This window comes from Vipera ursinii (assembly GCF_947247035.1).
Source record: "Vipera ursinii genome assembly, chromosome: 2".
Lineage (NCBI taxonomy): Eukaryota > Metazoa > Chordata > Lepidosauria > Squamata > Viperidae > Vipera > Vipera ursinii.
The window spans coordinates 186467941-186486130 of record NC_139513.1 but is presented as its reverse complement, the minus strand read 5'-3'; the positions used below and the strand labels follow the sequence as shown (position 1 = coordinate 186486130).

The following is an 18190-nucleotide window of genomic DNA, read 5'->3' as shown; positions in this document are numbered from 1 at the left end:
TGATATACGAACCCAAACTTTCATCACAAACAAAGAATTAACTACACAGAATAGAAGAAGTGAAGCAATTAAATACTATGATAAAAGATTCAACTGATCAACAAACATAGTTAATGGAAAACCCAGAAAAGGGATTGACAACTTTGAAAATGGAAAAGACTTTCTATATAAACCAGAAGAAACTTGAGGATCAAGAAGAAGAACAGACCGAAGGGAAGATAAACATTTCAGGACAACTATGCTGAGAGAGAAAAATAGAGAGATGATTTGTTAGTCCCTTCAAAAAATGGTGACTGGACAGCCTTTCTTACTTCAAAAAATATCTGTAATAACAGAGGGAGATCTATATGATGATTTAAAAACACAGATATGGAAGGCGAATTGGCAAAGAAAGAAAGCTAAGATAAGGCTGAAGAAAATTAGAGCTTTGATTTATTAGTAAGGATTAAAATAGCATATACTTGATTTGATAAGATATGTACTTTGAATATTAGATTGTGTTATGAACTAAGATAAAGAAAACTGGTTATTTTAAAATTTGGAAGTATAAATATTAAAAGTTAAATTTGAATATTGATTTGTTTATAAAGGTTGAATGTAAAGCTATTTAAGATATATATAAGGTAAAAATATATTGATAAATGTAATAAACATATTTTTACTTAGCTGATATAATAAAAACTGTAGTAGCTTAAATATGCGATAACAGACATTAAGAGGAAAAGAGAGGAAGTATTTGATGTTGAAACAAGAAAATTTGGTTACTAAATTTAAGATTTTTGGAAATTAATAGGAAATAAGAATGTTATACTTTAATATCAATTAGTTGATGTAAAATAGTGAGAAATAGACTATATCTAAATAGATGTGTATTCTGAATATTAGATTTTGTGATGAATTGTGAAAATGGGAACTTCAGTTACTCAAAACTTGGAAATTATAAATATTAAATGTTAAATGTTAAAGTTAAATATTAATGAGAAATTAAAAATTGGGAAAAACTAATTAGGACAATGATTGTCTATAAAGACTGGATGTTAAAATAATAAGGATATGCAGGGCTTTTTTTCTCATAGAACACTCAGAACGGCGTTCCGGCACCTTTTTTGGGGGGGGGAAAAAACTTTTCAATAAGCTGTGTAGCAATTCCTATTGGCTTTCAAAATCCAATAGAGGGAGCTCTATTGGATTTTGAAAGCCAATTGCTGCTGAGCCCGCCAAAAAACCCGGCCAGCAAACTTTGCACAAAGAAGTCTGCAGCGAAGGCTAGTTGTCAGGAACTTTGCACCATCTCAACTGGAAAGGGCAAGGAGTGGGAGGTGGGTTTTGCAGAGTGCATGTGCACTTCTTCCTTATGCTCACCTGTCACCCAGCTGGTGGCCTACCCGGTGCTGGACCTGGGGGGTAGTTAGCGTGTGTCTCCGAACCATATCCACGTTGGTCTTTCCCGACTGTGCCTTCCTTGTGTGATGAAACCCAGACACGGAGCTACAGCTGGCATTGTTGCTAGAGGGGGGACCAAATGGGCAGCGCAGCTGAACCCCAGGGGCTGGGGAGGGAGCTCAGGGAGGCAGCCCGGGGTGTCTGTGTCAGACACCTCGCAGTCCTGCAGCCCATAAATAGCCACAATGTCAAGGAAGTCCCCCAGCGGGTGTCCAGCTTCCTTGGCATGGTGGAGAAGGCAGGGGGCTTGGCTTGCTGTAGACCAGGCTGCTGCAGGGCGCCGCCGCAGCCCCCATCATGCAGCCGCTGCCCAGGGCCAGCCCCGCCCGCCCGGCGGTATCGTGGAGTGTGTTGGCCTAGCCGGCACAGGCGGGCGTCCATCTGGCAGGCGTCGACGGTCCCGGCAGGCAAGTGGAGGAGTGTCCACCAGGCTCCCGGCTGCCCCGGCTCTTCTGCCCCGGCCGCTATTTGTAGTCTGGGAAGATGTTTGCGGGCTTCTACACCCTGGAGGTGAAGCGGGCGGCCCATGGAACGCCATCATGTCTGGTTGTGCGTGCAGCGGTGGCAGATCGCGCAAGAGCAGCTCCGGCTGCACAACTCAGAGCTCTCCAAGCGGCTGAGCGCTGCTTGGCAGTGCCTCGACGCCGCCCAAAAGCAGCCCTTGGGCGGCGTCGAGGCGATGCCAAGCAGCGCTCAGCCGCTTGGAGAGCTCTGAGTTGTGCAGCCGGAGCTGCTCTTGCACGATCCCTTGCTACAAGAGAAAGCAGGCTGAAACGAAGTGAGGGAGATTGCCAGGAATGCAAATTGGCTGATCTGGCGCTGCTGCAATCTCCCTTGTTTCAGCCTGCTTTCTCTTGTAGCAAGGGAAGCTGAAACCGAGTGAGGGAGATTTACAGGAGCGCGAGATCAGCCGATTCGCATTCCTGGCAATCTCCCTTGCTCCATTTTAGCTTGCTTTGTGCAAGAGAAAGCCGGGCCGCAGGGCCGCCTCCGCAGGTACTGCTCTAACATGGAGAGGGAAGGACAAAGAGGGAGGGAAGGAAGAAAGGAAGGAATGATAGAAGGAAGGGACAATGGGAGAGGGAGGGAGAGAGAGAAATAGAGATAGAGGGGGAGGGAGAGAGAGAGAAGGAGAAAGGGAGGGAGAGAGAAGGAGAAAGAAAGGGAGAGAAATAGAGGGAGAGAGAGAAAGGGAGAGGGAAAGAGAGGGAGAGGGAGAGAAAGAAAGAAAGGGAGAGAGAGACAAGGAGAAAGGAAGAGGGAGGGAAATAGAGGGAGAGAGAGAAAGGGAGAAATAGAGGGAAAGAAAAATAGGGAGAAAAAGGGAGAGAGAGAAGGAGAAAGAAAGGGAGGGAAATGGAGATAGAAAGAGGGAGAAATAGAGGGAAAGAGAAAAATAGGGAGAGAGAGAGAAAGAGGGACAGAGAAGAGAGAGAAAGAAAGAGGGAGGGGGAGAGAGGGAGAGAAAGAGAAGGGGAGAGAGAGAAATTAAATTAGTAACATGATTGTTAAGTGAATCTAGTTTCCCCACTAACTTTGCTTGTCAGAAGGTTGCAAAAGGCAATCACATGACCCTGGAACAATGTGACCATCATAAATATGAATCAATTGCCAAGCATCTGAATGTAAATCACATGACCCTGGGGATGCTGCAACGGTCATAAGTGTGAAAAATGGTCATAAGTCACTTTTTACAGTGCCGTCGTAACTGAACAGTCACTGGGCGACTGGTGGTACTCAGACATTGCCTTGTCCTAAAAGTGGTGCAATGGATGAAAAGGTTTAGTATACCGGTACTATTTGGTTCAGAATATTTTTTTTCTTGTTTTCCTGCTCTAAAAACTGGGTGTGTCTTATGGACAGGTGCGTCTTATGGTCTTACAGTTCTTGTCTTGCTCAGCAGTGCAGGTTGATCCCTTTCCATCGTCCCACACAGCCTGTTACTTGACCACAAAGAGCTGCTGCCCAGCACATTAGATTACAATAAATTACTGGTTGACCTCTACCTTCTGGAATGTTCAGTTTCTAATTTTATGGCCTGTATCAATCAGATTATTGAATGGTGTCTGAAATGCAGCCATCTAACACAGAAATCCAAGCCACATGGAGTGGAGCCTTAAGAGCCAGACTAGAGTTTACAGATGCTCATTTTTCATAAACTAAATCCTTGGCCTGGAGGCAGAATCATGCATCTCCTTCCTTGTGATCAGTTACTGATAAAACACACTATGCAAATACACAGATCTGGGTCAGTAAAGAATCCATATAGATAGTCTGACAGTATTTCTTATTTCTTTGAATCCACAACTAATCTTTGAATTGGACAGCATATCACATACCTGTGTCTGATATTATTACAGAGTTATAAAATAGACTGCTGTCACTAAATAATTATATGAGATTCTAGATCTATCAGCCCAGTTCATCGCAGGTCTGAACTCCCATGCAGTGAAAAGGAGAGGGGTTGCAACTTCTGTTTGTAGTTATCCACGTTTCTGCACACTGAGATAATCGGCCATCGTACAAATACAGAGCCTATCATGCTTTTATATTTATATATGGAACAAAATGTATGTTAAGAATTGAATATATAATTGTTTAATTATATAAATAAATATATAAATAAAATTATATAAATAAATAACAAGATGAGAGTTCCGGCACCTTTTTTTTTTTAGAAAAAAAGCCCTGAGGATATGTATAAACTAAAAATGATTGATAAATGTAAGAATGTCATTTTTATTTAATTGAATTAATAAGAATTGTATTAGTTTAAACAGGAGACAGTAAATGCTAAGGGGAAAACAGAGGAAAAATTTAAGGTAGTAGCTTGAGACTTGTACTAAGGATACTTGTATGTTATTGTATTATCAATTAGCCCAGTCACCACGTTGCTTTTTAAATACTGAAATGTGCTAACAACAAAACATATAATAAGTACAGAAATTAAGATAAAAATAAAATTAAAATCATCTGTGCAATAAATTAAAATTAAAAATTAAAAATAAATTAAAAATTGTAAATATAATTAAAATGCCTGTCAGTCCAGGTCAGCCAGGTGGAAAAGGAGTGTTTTGAGGCCGCGACGAAAGGACTGGAGATTCTGGGCCATCCAAAGCTCAAGGGGGAGCTGATTCCATAGGACTGGCGCTCCCACAGAGAAGGCCCTCCCCCTGGGGGTCGCCAGCCGACATTGCCTAGCTGACGGTACCCTGAGGAGGCCTTCTCTGTGTGAGCGTACTGGGCGATGGGAATTCGTTCCCGGCAGCAGATGGTCCTGCAAGTATCCCGGGCCTAAGCCATGTAGGGCTTTAAAGGTAAGTACCAGCACCTTAAATCTCACCCGGAGGGCAACTGGTAGCCAATGCAGCTCACGCAGGAGGGGTGTAATATGGGAGTATCGGGGTGCTCCCATTACTACCCGTGCAGCTGCACTCTGCACCAGCTGAAGCCTCCGGGTGGTCTTCATGCTCTATGCCATGTTGGGCTTTGTAGGTCATTACCAGTATCTTGAATCTCACCCGGAAGGTAACCGGAAGCCAATGCAGTTCACGGAGCAGAGGTGTAATATGGGAGTATCGGGAGACCCCCAACACAACTCGCGCGGCTGCATTCTGCACTGGAGCCTCCGAGTGGTCCTCAAGGGCAGCCCCATGTAGAGAGCGTTGCAGTAGTCTAACCAAGAGGTCACAAGCGCATGAGTGACTGTACGCAAGGCATCCCGGTCTAGATAGGGCCGCAACTGGCGCACCAGGCGAACCTGGGCGAAGGCCCCATTAGTCATAGTTACTATATGATCTTCTAAAGAAAGCTGTGAATCTAGGAGAACTCCCAAGTTGCGAGCCTTATCTACGGGGGGTAATAACTCACCCCCCATAGTGAGAGATGGAATGATCTGAATTTCCTGAGATGCTGGCACGTACAGCCACTCAGTCTTGTCAGGGTTGAGCTGAAGCCTGTTCCTCCCCATCCAGATCCGGACCACCTCCAGGCAACGGGACATCATGTCGAGGGCATCACTGGGGTGGTTTGGGGTCGAAATGAAAAGCTGGGTATCATCAGCATACTGATGATACCCAACTCCAAAGCCACGAATGATCTCACCCAGAGGCTTCATATACAGTAGATGTTGAACAGGAGAGGCGAGAGGACCGACCCCTGAGGAACTCCACAAACGAGAGGCCTCGAGGTCGACCTCTGTCCCCCTGCCAACACTGACTGCGAACGTCCAAGGAGGTAGGAGGAAAACCACTGAAGAACCGTGCCTCCCACTCCCAATTCCCTGAGACGCTGCAGCAGGATACCATGGTCGATGGTATCAAAAGCGGCTGAGAGGTCTAATAGGACTAGGACAGAGGAATAACCCCAGTCCCGAGCCCTCCAGAGATCATTCACCAGAGCAACCAATGCCGTCTCCGTGCTGTGCCTGGGCCTGAAACCCGATTGGTATGGGTCCAGATAGTCAGTTTCCTCCAGGACCAAAGGGAGCTGATGCGCCACCACGCTCTCAACAACCGCAAGAAAATGAAGGTTGGAGACCGGACGAAAGTTGTTTAATACAGCTGGGTCCAAGGTAGGCTTCTTGAGGAGAGGTCTCACCACCGCCTCCTTCAAGACGGAGGGGAAACAACCTTCACTCAAGGAAGCAGATATCACCGCCTGGAGCCAGCCTCGTGTTCCCTCCCGAGCCGCATAAACCAGCCAGGAAGGGCACGGGTCCAATAGACAAGTGGTGGAGCTCAGCTTCCTCATAATCCTGTCCACTTCCTTTGGAGTCACAGGATCAAACTCCTCCCAGATAACATCTACAAGACCACCCATGTCCTGATCGTCAGACTCTGCCCAATCGGAGTCCAAACCGGTCCGAATCCGAGCAATTTTGTCCGACAGATGTTGGCTAAACTCCTTGGCATGACCCTGCAAGGGATCCTCCCTCACCTCCTGATTAAGGAGGGAGCGAGTCACCCTAAACAGGGCAGCCGGGCGATTATCTGCGGATGCGATGAGGGTAGCGAAGTAATTAGACCTCGCCATCCTCATTGCCGCGAGATAAGACCTTGTAAAGGATCTTAGTCGTGATTGGTCGGATTCAGACCGGATGGATCTCCAACAGCTCTCTAGGCCCCGTCTCCTACGCTTCATCTCCTGGAGCTCCGCGGAAAACCATGGAGCGCACTGGGATCTGCACCGGGTCAGGGGCCGCAAGGGTACAACTCGGTCAAGTGCCTCCATGGCTGCCTTTTCCCAGGCTTCCACTAAGGCATCTGCCGAGCTGTGAGCAAAGGAGGCAGGTGGGGACCCCAGCGCTGCCTGGAATCTCTCAGGATCCATTAAGCGTCTGGGGTGGAACCATCTCGATGATTCAACAACCCCACGACGGGGGGTGACAAAACGGAAGACCAGCCGCAGGAGATGATGATCGGTCCATGACAGGGGCATAACAATTGGAAGAACCCCTACCAAGATCATCTAACCACCGTCCAGATAGAAAAACCAAATCGAGCGTGTGGCCCCCCACGTGAGTTGGGTCCTGAATTACTTGCGTCAGGTCCATGGCCGTCATGGAAGCCATGAACTCCCGAGCTAACTCAGATGATCCTCCCAGAGATGAACAATGTTAAGCAGCCCTTCCCTCTATGGAATGTTGGGATATCAATATGTCAGAAATCCAGCTGGTTATCTAAGGGTACAATGTAACTGCAGGTATGGGAAGGCTCCCTGTGGCAGCCAACATTCCCTGTGAGCTGAAATTACATTACCAGGATTCCAGGCCATACAGAAACTTTCACATGTACCCAATAACTTTTCTTTGAAGACAGCTCCATTGTGTTGTGGAGATTAGCTCCCCAGTGATATCATCAACATAAAGGAATCATGTTGATATCTACATGCAAACATATGAGACAACCTGGCTTATTTTTTTATTATATTACTCTCAATAGGTATGCCTACCTGATCTCCCTGTGGCTGAGGACTAGAAGTTGTAGGCAGCTGAGATGAAAACTGGGTGAGTTGTTGTTGCTGTTGCTGCTGTTGGAGAGGGTTGAATATCAGTGAGCCACCTGCAAGCTGTTAAAGTTTAAAGAAATATTAGGTGTTGGCAGGGTTGTATATTTTATTTGCGATGCAAGCAAATATACAGAATTTAGAATTTATATTTGCGAGCACCCAATATCCTTAGTCCCTTTTCACTTCAAGAAAATTGGGAGTGAGAGACTTTATACAGAGTAAAATCACACTAAAAAGTAAATCTAAATCAAAGTGACCAAAGTAGTTTTCCACAGCAAGCATCATTTTATGCAACAATAAATGTACATGCGCACAGAATTCATATCACCTACATCAGGGGTGTCAAACTGCCGGCTCTGGGCTGGACGCGTCACACGGAAGCCACGCACAGCCGATTGCCAGCAATGGCAAAACAGTCCTGATACGTTGCGCGACATCATGTGACATCACGAGTTTGACATGTCTGACCTACATGAACTAATTCTATTCCCCATTAGGTAAAACATATGTGTTTCCAATAAGACCAAAGCCTGGAATCTCTGTTATAGCTGGAAGGAGGAATAAGAGGTGTAATTGAACAAGTGTTGAGCAGAGCTTTTAAGCTAGTTTGTTGGATATCCCATAGAACTATCTCATCAACTTTTCTTTGTGAAATAGCAGTACTTTATTTATGTTCCATCTTTTACCTTACAGGACACTAAAAGTAACAAACACAATTTTATAAAAATAGTTAAAGGTAATTATTTAACTCAACCTGAAAAGACACAGCAAACAAGGAATGTGTTTCAATATTTTCTAAAAGCAGAGTTGCAGTTCTGAAGGAAGCATATGTCATTGCTTGACAGCAATACAGGAGAAAGCATTCTCTGTATGACCAAAGTTGTATCTCAGAAAGTAAGGAAATTTTAAGAGCCCAATCCTCATGACCTCAATGTCCAAATAAAATAATATCAATTAGACAATCTATCTAATAATGAAATTCCAAAGTCATTATAAATATTAAAAGCATTGCCAACATCATATATTTAAGCTTGCTTCTGAACATATTTCAAGGGTAAGCCCATATAGAGGGCAAGGTAGTTACCAAGTCAGGATATAACAAAAGCTTGGCTAATTCAATGAGAATCCCAACATTGGAGTCATTGGCATTGGGCAGTCAATAAATTTAAACTACCATATTTTTCTGTGTATAAGATGCTATTTTTTCCTGCAAACACCCTCTTCAAAAATCAGGTGCGTCTTATACACAGAAAAATAATGGTAACCTCCACAGCCCAAGGCATGCCTGTGTGGGTTGCCATGCCACCTGGTGCAGGTATCAAGCCCCTGTGGGCTTGCCACTAACGGGAGGGGGCAAGATCGTCAGCCGGCCAAACTCTGCCAATCAGCTGATCGGTGCGGAGAAACTCGCCTGCCAGAGCGTCTTATACAAGGGTGCATCTTATAGATGTAAAAATAGGGTAATTAATTAAAATAATAACATGGACAATGAGATAGTTGAGCAGAGGGAGCTTACCCTAACCCCAGTTGCAAAATCTCCACATTTTTGCAGATCTGAAATAGAGAATTGGCTTTCCAGATCCACAATGTCCTTGCCTCAATGTTTGGCGATGAAAATTTTTTATTGTCACATTTTTTCCAACCTCATGTCAAGCGAAACATAGATCTTTCTATATTTTGATAGGATAATATGTTTTACTAATTAGTCAATGTCTTGAGAAATCACACAGAAAACAGGCCCAAGTATATTATCATACCTGCAGAAGATTCAGTGGGCGAAGGCCTGGAGCATTTTTTAAACCAAAAGGGACACCTGCTGAGATTAATTTAGGTAAGAAAACGTTGTGTTTTTTTCTTCTCTTTAAATTACATCTAAAGTGAAAGCGAACAGTGTAGCTAACCATTAATATTGACAAAAGCTATTTTGGCCATTTCAACAGAAGCAACTATTTTTCCCCAAAATACCTCTTCTAGTGAAAAAGAAGAAAAATATGAGTTTTAAATGCTAAAATATTCCAACTTTAAAGCTCAGCTTTAAAATTTGTCATATTTTAGTATTTAAAACTCATTAAAAAAATTATGAGCTTTAAAATTTAAGAGTTCATTTGCACTGAAACTGTACAATGTATCTTTTTTCAATAAACTGAATTAAAACACCTTAATTCTTGAATCCTAGTAATGATTCAAGCATTCAGAGTACCGTAGTTTTTCTCTACTGCCATATCAGGGTAGAGGAAGGCATATATGTGAAATAGAAAAAATTACTTTAATATATTTATATTACCTCACAAGAATTGCTTAAATACAATGCACATAAAATAACTGATTAAAAATATAGCACAAATTGAAAACACAATAGCAGATAAAATTTACCACAAAATGCTAAAATTATGAAACCAATGTAGCAAATTAAAAAGATTACGTAAATAAGATTATTTTAATTTTAAATCAAAAACAGCAGATTATTTGGAAGATCAGTGCCACTATATAAAATGGTTACTCCCAAATATTATGAGACAATTGAGAAGAAAGTAGAGCTACCAGAAGCTACACTATCCTATAGAATGAAACCTAAAATTTGTCTGGGTCTGTATCACATTAGAAAATTTAGTTGCATATGCTTACAAAACTTAAAACTCTAGAGGACTGCCACCTAGGGCAATAGTTAAGATGGCGTTAATGCCCATCACTATATACTATGCAATTTACTAGTTAGTAACCTTCTAGATTCTTTTCCCAATTTGCACTTTCAATAGGCATCATCATCATCATCATCCAATTACAGCATGCCGGATTTTCATACTGACCTGGCTGAGAGGTATGCTGCATTGCAGCAGGGAGTGCATTTGGCACCAGATTTCCTGATGGTAAAATATTACTCAGGTTTATACCTGCAGGGGGGGCTGCACCAGTATTACCCCCCAACATGGGATTTGAACCACTCATTAATGTTTGTGTTCCACTGTACAAAAGGAATAGGCAAGAATTAGACTAATATGGCATGAAATAATATTCAGTTTTACTAATCAAGTTACAACAAAATATCTTGCTTCACTTGAATAAATTTCTTCATATCTATAGTTCCTCATATTCCATCCCAAAGCCAACTAAACAACATAACATGTGAACAGTGCTCAAGGAATGAACAGAATGACAGATGCTCTCCTTATTCTTAATTCTAACTCCAATGATGGTAAAAATGGAGAGCAGATTACCCACACATAGAAATAATACAATAAATAATAAAAATAACATTAATCTTAACCAGTTTTCTAAAAATTACTCTAAAGCTTTACTTTTTGTATGTTGACATAATTATGATCATCAGCTAATGTTTAAGAACATGGAATGAAATAAATGCACTAAAATATGTTAAATTTCATTAATTGGTTAACCCATCTCAAGTTCATCACTCATGAGTGGGCTCACAGCAACATGGAACATGGTGGAAAGTAACTATAAACTATAAAATAACCAACTTACCACACAGAGCCCACTACATTGATGAAGTTAAGTCCTGCAGTGTTTGTCATGACCTGGTTTGAAGATGTTCCTGTAGTAATGGAAGTTACCATGGTGGAAAGAGGAATGGTCATTACAGGCAATGTCTGGCCCAGAGACATTTGCTGCTGAGCAAAAGGGGTAAGTAAAGTGGGCTGAGGGGTGAAGCCTGAATCTTGGGAAGTAAGGGTAGCAGAATGGGTAATCAGAGTTGAGCTCTGAGCATCAGCAGGGTGTGGGGTCGATGAAAGGGTGTTGGTTGGAGTAGGAATAGCTGGCTTAGGAGTTCCAGACCCTGCTCATTGAGAAAAATAAAAAGCACTCGTTTGTTATAAAAGGCTAGTCCTTTTTTAAAACTAAGGTTAATGGACTCTTACTTAGCTTGATATTTTATTCCACTTAAAAAACGCCACCAACAGCCCAGCCAACTTGGTTAATAATTGCTGTTTCTGATGAATGAAGCATATGGCACAAAAATATCACTATGCTTAATCTGCAACTCGAGTTCTATTTATTCCATTAAATCATTCTAACATTGTGGACACATTTACATCACTACTCTGCTATTAACTATCTCATTCAATTTCAGTATTTTCTTTAAATAAAGCATTAAAATGCTATAAACAATAAACAAATAATCTAACATTGTAACATGTAAATCTTTTAACATCTGCACAATAATGTAACATTAGAAAAGCAGCTTGAATAAAAATCTGGACAGTGAAAAAGAAAATACAAATAATTATCCATCACTGGTTTGCTTAACTTGCAGACAGAAAGAAAACAACAATCAATGATTGCATTTAAAATGTAAAGTTGGCATAAAGCAATAATATCAATGGAATAAAGAAAGACAATAAAAGTTCTAAATCTATTTTAATTTCGTTCTTTTTTTTAAGCACTCATGTCTTGCAGAAAGAAAGAAATGTGAATGTTTAAAAGCTGGGGTATACAACAACACTTATGCATCTAGAAGAAAACACTCCCACAAGTTGAGTTTGGTTCCTGAATATGTGGATATGCCCATGGAATTTTTTACAATGCCTTCTTCCAGGAAACTTTTTTGACTTCCAATATAGTCCCTGGGATTTCCCAGCTACATATAAGGAGTGGAATGAGAATTAAGTTAATCAGATAGTTGGGAAAAATTTACCAAAGCTCCTTTTAAGTTTCTTTGTGCAAAACAGGAAGGCATAAAAATGACATCTGTTAAGCCCCTTTCTGACAATTTTAGATTATGCAACACACAAATCACAGGACTACATTATGCAGCAGACAAAGAACTGAATAGACAAAAAGATACTCTAAGGCAGGGGTCTTCAAACCTGGACCTTTTATGACTTGTGGACTTCAACTCACAGAATTCTTGGCTGGCTGAGAAATTCTGGGAGTTGAAGTCCACAAAATCATAAAAGAGCCAAGTTTGAAGACCCCTGCTCTAAGGGATCCTTCCCCATCTCCCATATATTTCAAAGGGTGGTTAAAAACCCACAGCCGTTTTTATTGTGAGATTTATCAAACTGATGCTGCTGAAAAATCCAAACCAGCTTTCTATCAGCTCAGAAGACATCTAAGAAATTGCACTAATATCTGGAAACTATTCTTATATTTTTGTCATCAGCAATGATTTGTAAAACAGTATAAGAGTGTTTTAAAAAATCAATTTATAAACTTTATTTTATTACCATATTGGGACTTGATCATGTTAAATAGACCTATAGAAATACAACTGCAGCATAATTGATGACATTCAAATAGTTTTACTTTCTTAAAATATGCAAATTAAAATTGGTCTTAATGAGCTCTTATTGACATATTAGTGAAAAGATATCTATTTTGGAAACTTCTATGGTTACATTAATCATCAGGCTATATGAAAGACAGACCTAAGTTGGTTGCATAAAATGAGTCAAAACGTATACACAGAGGGTGCATACATATATAATTATACAGAAGAACCAAATACAATTACAGCAAACAAAGTACATACAGTGAACAAGATGCCTGCTTTGTGCTGCACAATTAATACACAATTTAGGACGTGCTAGTTTCTCCAGATCAGCCGATTAGGAAGTTTACCATGAGAAGCCTATGAAGATTTAATGGAGAATTTAGGGCGAGACTCACTTTGTGAAGCACTTGCAGGAGACACAGAAGCTGAAGAAAGCAGGCTCAATTGGTTTAGATCCAGAGATTGCTTCCGAGATACACAGGGAGGCTTAGGAGGAGGAAGAGCAGAAGGAGGAGGAGGAGTTGGAGATTTGAGATGACTGCTTGACTGCTGTGGACTAAAAATATTACCTGAAAAGCATAATAGATGGATTTGTTCTGTGAACCAGCATCAGAAAGATTATTTCATTTTCTAAAGTTGTTTCCCCAGTTTTGCTACAGTACATATTAGCTATGCAATCCAATACTTGCTTATAAAAAATGATGCAGACCACCTCACTTTTTTGCACTTGTTTGGAATGTAAGTAACTTCTTTAGACTGCAGTTTCACTATTTCCTTACTGGAAGGAAGCTGAATATGTCTTTTTCTCTTCCTACTCTTCCTTACTACTGTGAGAAATTATCTGCCACAGCTTTCTGGAAGGCTGTTATGGAGTCCTGTTTTCCTAGCTTCCAGTCTGCTTATCTTATCAAGTGACACGGACATTGAAGAAGGCATATAATTTATTGTGCTAGTGCAGGAATGTCAAACTGCCAGCCCATGGGCCGGATGCATCATAAGGTAACCACGCCCACCCCATTGCCGGCAATGGGGAAAAAGTTCCGATATGTCGCATGATGACATGTCTGTGCTAGGGGAATGTCTGTCGCATGATGACATGTCTGTGCTAGGGGACTGTGATCTGAGTTGCTTGCAACTTTTCCTATCAATAAGGCTATAAATATATGTTCATATTCCCTGAAAGATTCACTAACAAATTCTAAACAAGGAAAGCACAACTTATTCCACAAATATCTTCTCAATATAAAGGAAAGTGCTCTGAAACGGTATTTACCTGAAGAACTGCTTGCTGAACTTGAAGGTAGCTTGATGGGAGGTGGTCTGTGTTTCACACCTTTTCCCAACACTGAAGACTGAATATAACCTGCCACACCCTCAGTCTGCTAAAAGCAAGCATACACCCTTGGAATCAGAAGAAATCTACAGAGGTCATACTAACAAATAAATATGGAAACTGATATGCCAGTCAAATTCAGCATATTTGCATTTTTTCAGGAATGGGAATAAACACTATTAGTAGAAAGAGTTTCCCTTAGTTGTTTAATGTATTCCTAAAAAGAGCTCAGAACAAATTATTTTTAATCAAACCAGTCAAGCCAAGAAACATGTCTCTGTACTGCAAAACACTCTCATCTCACATTTTATCATCATTTAAACACTGAGCCTGAGCCTAGAATTTAGTTCAGATCCATACAGTGATCTCCTAGAATATTTTTAAAAGTTTAATTCTAGGTAATTAATTCAATTCTGAAGCATTTAACGATTTATCTAATGATATTAAATAAGTTCCCTGTCATGGATTACTGCCTTGTTGTGGAGAAGGGGCTTGCGTAATTCAATGAAGCTATGAGCTATGCCGTGCAGGGCCACCCAAGACGGACAGGTCATAGCAGAGAGTTCTGACAAAACGTGATCCACTGGAGAAGGAAATGGCAACCCACTCCAGTATCTTTGCCATGAAAACCCTATGGACAGTACCAAAAGGCAAAACGATATGACGCTGGAAGATGAGCCCCTCAGGTCAGAAGGCGTCCAATATGCTACTGAGGAAGAGCAGAGGGCTAGTACTAGTAGCGCCAGAAAGAATGAAGCGACTGGGCCAAAGCCGAAAGGACGCTCAGCTGTGGATATGTCTGGTGGTGAAAGGAAAGTCCGATGCTGTAAAGATTTTTTCTCCATTGGAACCTGGAATGTAAGATCCATGAATCAAGGAAAGCTGGACGTGGTCAAACAAGAGATGACAAGACTGAACATCGACATCTTAGGTATCAGCAAACTAAAATGGACAGGAATGGCTGAATTTAATTCAGATGATCATCAGGTATACTACTGCGGGCAAGAATCCCTCAGAAGAAATGGAGAAGCCTTCATAATCAATAAAAGAGTAGGAAAAGCAATACTGGGATACAATCCTCAAAATGACAGAATGATCTCAGTTCGACTCCAAGGCAAACCATTCAATATCACAGTAGTCCAAGTCAATGCCCCAAGCACCGGTGCTGAAGAGGATGAAATTGACCGGTTCTATGAAGCCCTAGAGCACCTTATAGAACTAACACCAAAAAATGATGTCCTTATGATCATGGGGGATTGGAATGCTAAAATAGGAAACCAAAAGATAACTGGAATAACAGGCAAGTTTGGCCTTGGAGTACAAAATGAAGCAGGGCACAGGCTGATAGAATTTTGACAAGAGAATACGATGTTCATAGAAAACACTCTTTTCCAACAAACCAAGAGATGGCTCTACACATGGACATCACCAGACGGTCAACACAGAAATCAGATTGACTATGTGCACTGCAGCCAAAGATGGAGAAGCTCTATACAGTCAGTAAAAACAAGACCAGGAGCTGACTGTGGCTCAGACCATGAGCTTCTTGTTGCAAAGTTTGGCTTAAACTGAAGAAAGTAGGGAAAAGCGCTAGGCCAGTCAGGTATGAATTAAATCATATCCCTGTTGAATATACAGTAGAGGTGACAAATAGATTTAAGGAATTAGATCTGATAGACAGAGTGCCTGAAGAACTATGGACAGAGGTTCGCAACATTGTACAAGAGGTAGCAACCCAAACCATCCCAAAGAAAAAAAAATGCAAAAAAGCAAAATGGCTGTCTGAGGAAGCTTTGCAAATAGCTGAGGAAAGGAGGGAAGTGAAAGGCAAGGGAGAAAAAGAAAGATACGCCCAATTGAATGCAGACTTCCAGAGAATAGCTAGAAGAGATAAGAATGCCTTCTTCAATGAACAGTGCAAAGAAATAGAAGAAAACAATAGAATAGGGAGGAGCAGAGATCTTTTCAAGAAAATTGGAGAGATGAAGGGAACGTTCAATGCAAAAATGGGCATGATAAAGGACCAAAATGGCAGGGACCTAACAGAGGCAGAAGAGATTAAGAAGAGATGGCAAAATTACACAGAAGAACTACCATATTTTTCGGACCATAAGACGCACTTTTTCCCCCCAAATTGGGGGGGAAAACAAGGGTGTGTCTTATGGTCCGAAGGTGATCCGTATGGCCAGCCCCAACCTCCGCAAGTGAAAGCAAGGGAGATTGCAATTGGCTCCTGCAATCTCCCTGCAGCCCGGCTTTCTCTTGCAGAAGGCAGGCTGAAACGGAGCAAGGAATGCGAATCGCCCGATCTCGCGCTCCTGCGATCTCCTCTGCTCGGGTTCAGCTTCACTTGCTACAAGAGAAAGCAGGCTGAAACAAAGCAAGGGAGATTCCCTCGTTCCGTTTCAGCCTGCTTTGTCTTGTAGCAAGAAAAACTGAAACCGAGCGGAGGAGAATGCAGGAGCGCGAGATTGGCCGATTCGCATTCCTTGCTCCGTTTCAGCATGCCTTCTGCAAGAGAAAGCCGGGCCGCAGGGCTGCCTCCGTAGGTACTGCTCTAATGCGGAGAGGGAAGGACAAAGAGGGAGGGAAGGAAGAAAGAAGGAAGGAAGGAAAGAAGGAAGGGACAATGGGAGAGGGAGGGAGAGAGAGAGGGAGGAAGAGAAAAATAGAGAGAAAGAGGGAGAGAAGGAGAAAGAGGGAGGGAAACAGAGGAAGAGAGAGAAATAGAGGGAAAGAGAAAAATAGAGAGGGAGAGAAAGAGGGAGAGAGAGAAGCAGAAAGAAAGGGAGGGAAATAGAGGGAGAGAGAGAAAGAGGGAGAGGGAAAGAGGGAGAGAAAGAAAGGGAGAGAGAGAAGGAGAAAGAAAGAGGGAGGGAAATAGAAGAAGAGGGAGAAATAGAGGGAAAGAGAAAAATAGAGACGGAGAAGGAGAAAGAGGGAGGGAAACAGGGAGAGAGAAAAAGAGGAGAAATAGAGGGAAAGAGAAAAATAGGGAAAGAAGGAAAGGGAAAGAGAGAAAGGAGAGGAGAAAGAAAGAGGGAGGGGAGAGAGGGAGAGAAAGAGAAGGAGAGAGAGAAATTAAATTAGTAACTTGATTGTTATGTGAATCTGGTTTCCCCACTAACTTTGCTTCTCAGAAGGTTGCAAAAGGCGATCACATGACCCTGGAACAATGTGACCATCATAAATATGAATCGATTGCCAAGCATCCGAATGTAAATCACATGACCCTGGGGATGCTGCAACGGTCATAAGTGTGAAAAATGGTCATAAGTCACTTTTTTCAGTGTCATAACTTTGAACGGTCACTAAGTGAATCATTGTAAGTCGAGGACTACCTGTACTTTACCATTTTTTTCCTTTTTTAGGGGGAGGGTGTCAAGTTTTTGACACGTTGCTGGGTGACATTGCCTTGTCCTAAAAGTGGTACAATGGATGAAAAGGTTGAAAAGCCCTGTTTTAGTATACTGGTACTATTTGGTTCAGAATATTTTTTTTTCTTGTTTTCCTGCTCTAAAAACTGGGTGCGTCTTATGGTTAGGTGCGTCTTATGGTCTGAAAAATACGGTATACAAGAATGAGCTTAACGTCCCTGATAATCACAATGAGGTGGTTGCTGACCTCGAGCCAGACATCCTAGAATGTGAAGTGAAGTGTGCCTTAGGAAAGCTGAGCAACAACAAAGCTAGTGGAGGTGACAGTATTCCAGCTGAGCTATTCAAAATCTTAAAAGACAATGCAGTAAAAGTGCTACACTCAATTTGCCAGCAAATTTGGAAAACTCAAGAGTGGCCACAGGATTGGAAAAGATCAGTTTACATTCCAATTCCAAAGAAAGGCAGTGCCAAAGAATGTTCAAACTATCGCACCATTGCTCTCATTTCTCATGCTAAGTAAAGTTATGCTTAAAATTCTACAAGCTAGACTCCAGCAGTATGTGGATCGAGAACTACCAGAAGTACAGGCAAGATTTCGAAGAGGCAGAGGAACTAGAGATCAAATTGCCAACATACGCTGGATCATGGAGAAAGCTAGAGAGTTCCAGAAAAACATCTACATTGACTATGCTAAAGCCTTTGATTGTGTGGATCACAACAAACTGTGGCAAGTTCTTAAAGAGATGGGAGTACCAGACCATCTTATTTGTCTCTTGAGAAACCTATATGCGG

The 18190-nt window shown here is 41.8% G+C and overlaps 2 protein-coding genes across 5 annotated transcripts in view; one reads left to right on the top strand and one right to left on the bottom strand.

Annotated features, from left to right (window-relative positions):
* Positions 1-18190, top strand: part of EXOSC8 (exosome component 8) — a 366617-nt gene that overhangs the window by 67367 nt on the left and 281060 nt on the right. The gene's annotated exons all lie outside the window — the stretch shown is intronic.
* SUPT20H (SPT20 homolog, SAGA complex component) overlaps positions 1-18190 on the bottom strand; it is an 80250-nt gene that overhangs the window by 30347 nt on the left and 31713 nt on the right. For 2 of the 4 annotated variants that reach the window (XM_083354463.1, XM_083354465.1), the window contains exons 17-22: positions 13959-14067; positions 13081-13254; positions 10936-11248; positions 10260-10414; positions 9210-9265; positions 7396-7512 (exon numbers count right to left, since the gene is read on the bottom strand). In XM_083354463.1, the coding sequence (XP_083210589.1) occupies positions 7396-7512; positions 9210-9265; positions 10260-10414; positions 10936-11248; positions 13081-13254; positions 13959-14067 (924 nt within the window). Of the gene's footprint in view, positions 1-7395; positions 7513-9209; positions 9269-10259; positions 10415-10935; positions 11249-13080; positions 13255-13958; positions 14068-18190 lie in introns of all 4 variants that reach the window. The other 2 variants (XM_083354464.1, XM_083354466.1) reach the window with 2 other exon arrangements.